Source organism: Rhinopithecus bieti, unplaced genomic scaffold (genome assembly GCF_001698545.2).
Source record: "Rhinopithecus bieti isolate Rb0 unplaced genomic scaffold, ASM169854v2 scaffold_4658, whole genome shotgun sequence".
Taxonomy (NCBI): Eukaryota; Metazoa; Chordata; class Mammalia; order Primates; family Cercopithecidae; genus Rhinopithecus; species Rhinopithecus bieti.
This window is the reverse complement of record NW_016804523.1, coordinates 162172-165994: the sequence shown is the minus strand read 5'-3', so window position 1 is coordinate 165994 and position 3823 is coordinate 162172. Positions and strand designations below refer to the sequence as shown.

Here is a 3823-nt window from a genome sequence, read left to right as displayed (position 1 = left end):
AAAAAAAAAAAAAAAAAAAAACTCAAGTTACACACATCAGCCAATTCAGAACTCATCTCTCCCTTTGCTTCCGGGGAAAGTAGACCAAGGGTTCTTAAGCCTGGCTGTATATTAGAATCACCAGGGGAGACTTTTTTCTTTTCATAGCAATATTTGGGCCCAATCCACACCAATGGAACCAGAATCTCTTGAAGTGAGACACAAGCACCTGTGGCCCATTAAATCTCCTCAGGTGATTCTGATATGCACTCAGGGCCAAGCACCATCGAACTAGAAGTATCTCTTAGCTGTTGATGATCATTTAAATAAACTTCTTCCCTACAGGAAAGAGCTAGAAAGTTCTCCTTTAATTTTTTAATTTTCTCTGGCCTGGGCTGCCTTTGAAACCGTAATGAGCCAGTCTACATTGGGAGTCACCATGGGGGAAGGATTTTAACCCTTCTGAATATATTTTAACTCAATACCATATATACTAGGGAAATTCTGAAATAAGTACCTCCTTAACTTTCAAGTTGGACTGTGAAAAAATGTAATGGGTGTTGTGAGTCAGCTCCTTCCTCCCATTCCCACTTCACTCAACCTGAAACAATACTCTTTTGTCACAGTTTTTTACTCTGAAATCACCTATGCACCATGCCACTAAGAAACCTATGGTATTAACATATGAACAAATAAAAATCATCTTGAACAAGTATCTCTCCTTGGAGTTCCTGGGAGCAAGCAGGGTTAAGGGGCAGACTGTAATTATCATTACTCTTACCATTGGTGTCAATCTCAAGTGTGAAAAGAGATGAGCACAGAGACTGTGACTTAGCACAATAAGCTTTTTATTGTATTCTTAATTTGAGTCTTAGAAATTTTGAGACTTAATTTGAGTTTAGAAATATTAAGAATATTCCTAGAAATAAGAATACCATTTCTGTCTAATTCCATCTTCGTGCTCTGACCTAAAGTCTTTTCAAACAAAATGTTTTCGTTCTTAAATAATAAAAATTGAGATAAACACATGAAGGGGAAACGACATAATGGAAGGAGTGAGAAAGTAGATAAATTAATCTATTTAATATACCTTCTTTAAGAATAGAAATTCAAGGGTTCAAAATGCAATTTTAAACTTTTTTTTTATTTTTACTGTATGAAAGCTAAAATGTGTTTTTGTACTGGATGGAGATTAAAGGTAGATAAAGTTGACATGCAGAGGACTACAGGTTTCCAGTATGCTTTGGGTCCTTGGTATTCAATATGTTTTCCACCCTCTGTCTTTTAAAACTTGCTCTTTGGATCCCAGGGTAACAAATGATGCCCGAGAAAATGAAATGGATGAAAACCTGGAGCAGGTGAGCGGCATCATCGGGAACCTCCGTCACATGGCCCTGGATATGGGCAATGAGATCGATACACAGAATCGCCAGATCGACAGGATCATGGAGAAGGTGAGCACATGGCAGTCAGCAAGTCGCTACTGCGAGTTACTTCTGAAATGACCATCAGGAAGTGTGAAGGGCATAACAAGATCCTCAAAACACAACCTTGGATTCAGGCTCACTGATAGCTGGAAATGTTTTCATTTTCCAAGAGAAAATATAGGACTCAGCAACAGAATTGGAGTGAAAATAAGAGGGTCAAATTTAATTCAGCAAATATTCTCAAAGGCTCCTGTCAGCCAGGCATTATGCTAGGCACTGTGGGCCACATACACATGAGAAAGACACCACCCCTACTGCAAAGAAATTCACAGCCTATGGGAGGCAACGAGCCTCCAGACGAATTTTCTATCACTCAAAATATAATTCAGTAAGAGATCCACAGATAAAATGCTAAACAAGGTTAGATAAGGAAAGATCTCAAGAGGCAAAGTTCGGGAAAATCTCAGAGTAAGTTGACTTTGAATTGAATCTTGAAGGATGGTTAGTATTAATAGTTTGTCAAGTGGAGGTGGTGAAGGGATAGAGTCAGAAAATGGGGGAAGAATGGTCAGTTGAGCCAGGACATGATTATGAGCTTTGTTTTTATAAATGCCAAAGCTTTAATGATGATTCAAAAATATCCAGGTTCCATTTCCAGTTTAACAGTTCACATACCCAGAACTAAAAATAGGGAATTTTATATGATGAAATTGAGTTTACAAAGGACATCAGACTTGGCTCTAAGATCCACCATGTCAACGTGGGCCATAAGAAAGACTGGAGGGAGTAGACTGGGAAGGGGTGTGGGGGGGGGGGCTTAAAATTAGAAGAGATTAGAAAGAAACACTGGAAAGTTCCTATAAAGAGACCTAGGGCACCAAAACCTGATATTCTACAACACAGAACTCCTACATAATTTATATTTCCATGTTTCATGCCCTTTCCTCAATCAGTAGGGTCTTAAATATTGATTACAAACTCTTATGTCCAAATGCTAAAAAGGAGAAATAGAGGCATTATAGATTTAATGATAATTGTTCATCTATAATCTACTCCATGTGGATAACTTATGTTGTGTGTTTATTCCCTGGGAGATGTTGAAGTTCTTTGTCTGATATCCTGAATTTTCTTAACATAATTCATTTCATTTTGGTGAGCAGAGAAGGATACTTTTAAGACTTTTAGAATCATAAATCTAAATAGTAGTTTCTTGGTATGCAAGTAGCCTCCAATGACTTGAAAAAGGAATAAATAGGCATAAAGGGAACACTTTGTCCTGTTGTGTTGTACATACTCCATGTTAAAAATATCTGATTGCATATTTTACCTGATCAATATGAGCTATGCAAACTTTAGTGCTGATTGGCAAAATACTTTGCTTACTTTTGCAAGTAATGGCATGCTTATCATTGTTAAGAAGGCTTTCACATGATAAAGCTTTTAATGCTGTGTAAATCAATAGATATTAGAATAATATTGAGAGTTTCAAAACTCACTAGAGCCAACACAAGCTGACCTAACCCATTACGGCCCAGAATAATGAACTAAGAAATCATTGCTGAGCTGCCCTCCAACAGAAAAACGATTTGAAAAAAAAACAGGAAGTATTCGTTTTCTATTAATGGACCCACTTTACTTGCAGATGCAGCTAGATAATGCATCAAAGCCAATTAGGGTTCCAGAAGGAGAGTCTTTACTAATAGAAGGGCCAAACTCTTATTGACAGAGTTGAACTTTAAGCAAGAAAATGTGTTCCTGGAAAGGCAAGTGGCATCTTGATTCTGCCACTTTGCATTTCTAGTTCTCATCTTTAAGGAGAAGGTTTTCTTCTAGACCCAGTGTACTATAAAGACAGAGGCATATACAGTTACAAGGTTTAATCAGAAGCCAGGCAGGTGGGATGGGTGATGACTATTTCAATTTGTATCATTCCTTGAGTGTGGAATCATTGAAGTGGGTGAAGGGTCTAATTGCCTTTGAATCATTAGTTTCCAGTCAACACTTTAAATAGCCCCCTTTTTTCAGAATCAAAATCCACACATGATTTAAATAGAGCCCGCTTCAACCCAGCATTGCCCCAAATGATCATGTCGCATGAACTGCACAATTATTAATAGATTTCCACCTTTTCATTGAAGTTCTCATTTCTGATAACAGGAAACAGTATGCAGAAGTGTCCTGCATATCTAAGATGTAATTACAGTCACACTGTAGGGGTAAGGAGAGTCTTGTGATGTTTCTATCATAGTCTCTCCTGACTCCAACAGAACCCAGCTCTATCAATCATGATCTTTTCTCATCACTTGGATCAATAGTGAAGTTTTGGGAGTCCTTAACAATGAGATTTTCAATACATCCTCATGAATTGTCAAGAAATTACTTTATTTAAAAATCTCATTTTCCACTTAAGGGTATTT

General features: G+C 37.5%; 1 protein-coding gene across 4 annotated transcripts in view; it reads left to right on the top strand.

Annotated features, from left to right (window-relative positions):
• The window catches only part of SNAP25 (synaptosome associated protein 25), a 90916-nt gene that overhangs the window by 78624 nt on the left and 8469 nt on the right, over positions 1-3823 (top strand). For all 4 annotated transcript variants that reach the window (XM_017868882.1, XM_017868883.1, XM_017868884.1 and 1 more), the window contains exon 7: positions 1289-1433. In XM_017868882.1, coding sequence (XP_017724371.1) covers positions 1289-1433 — 145 coding nt within the window. The remainder of the gene's footprint in view (positions 1-1288; positions 1434-3823) is intronic.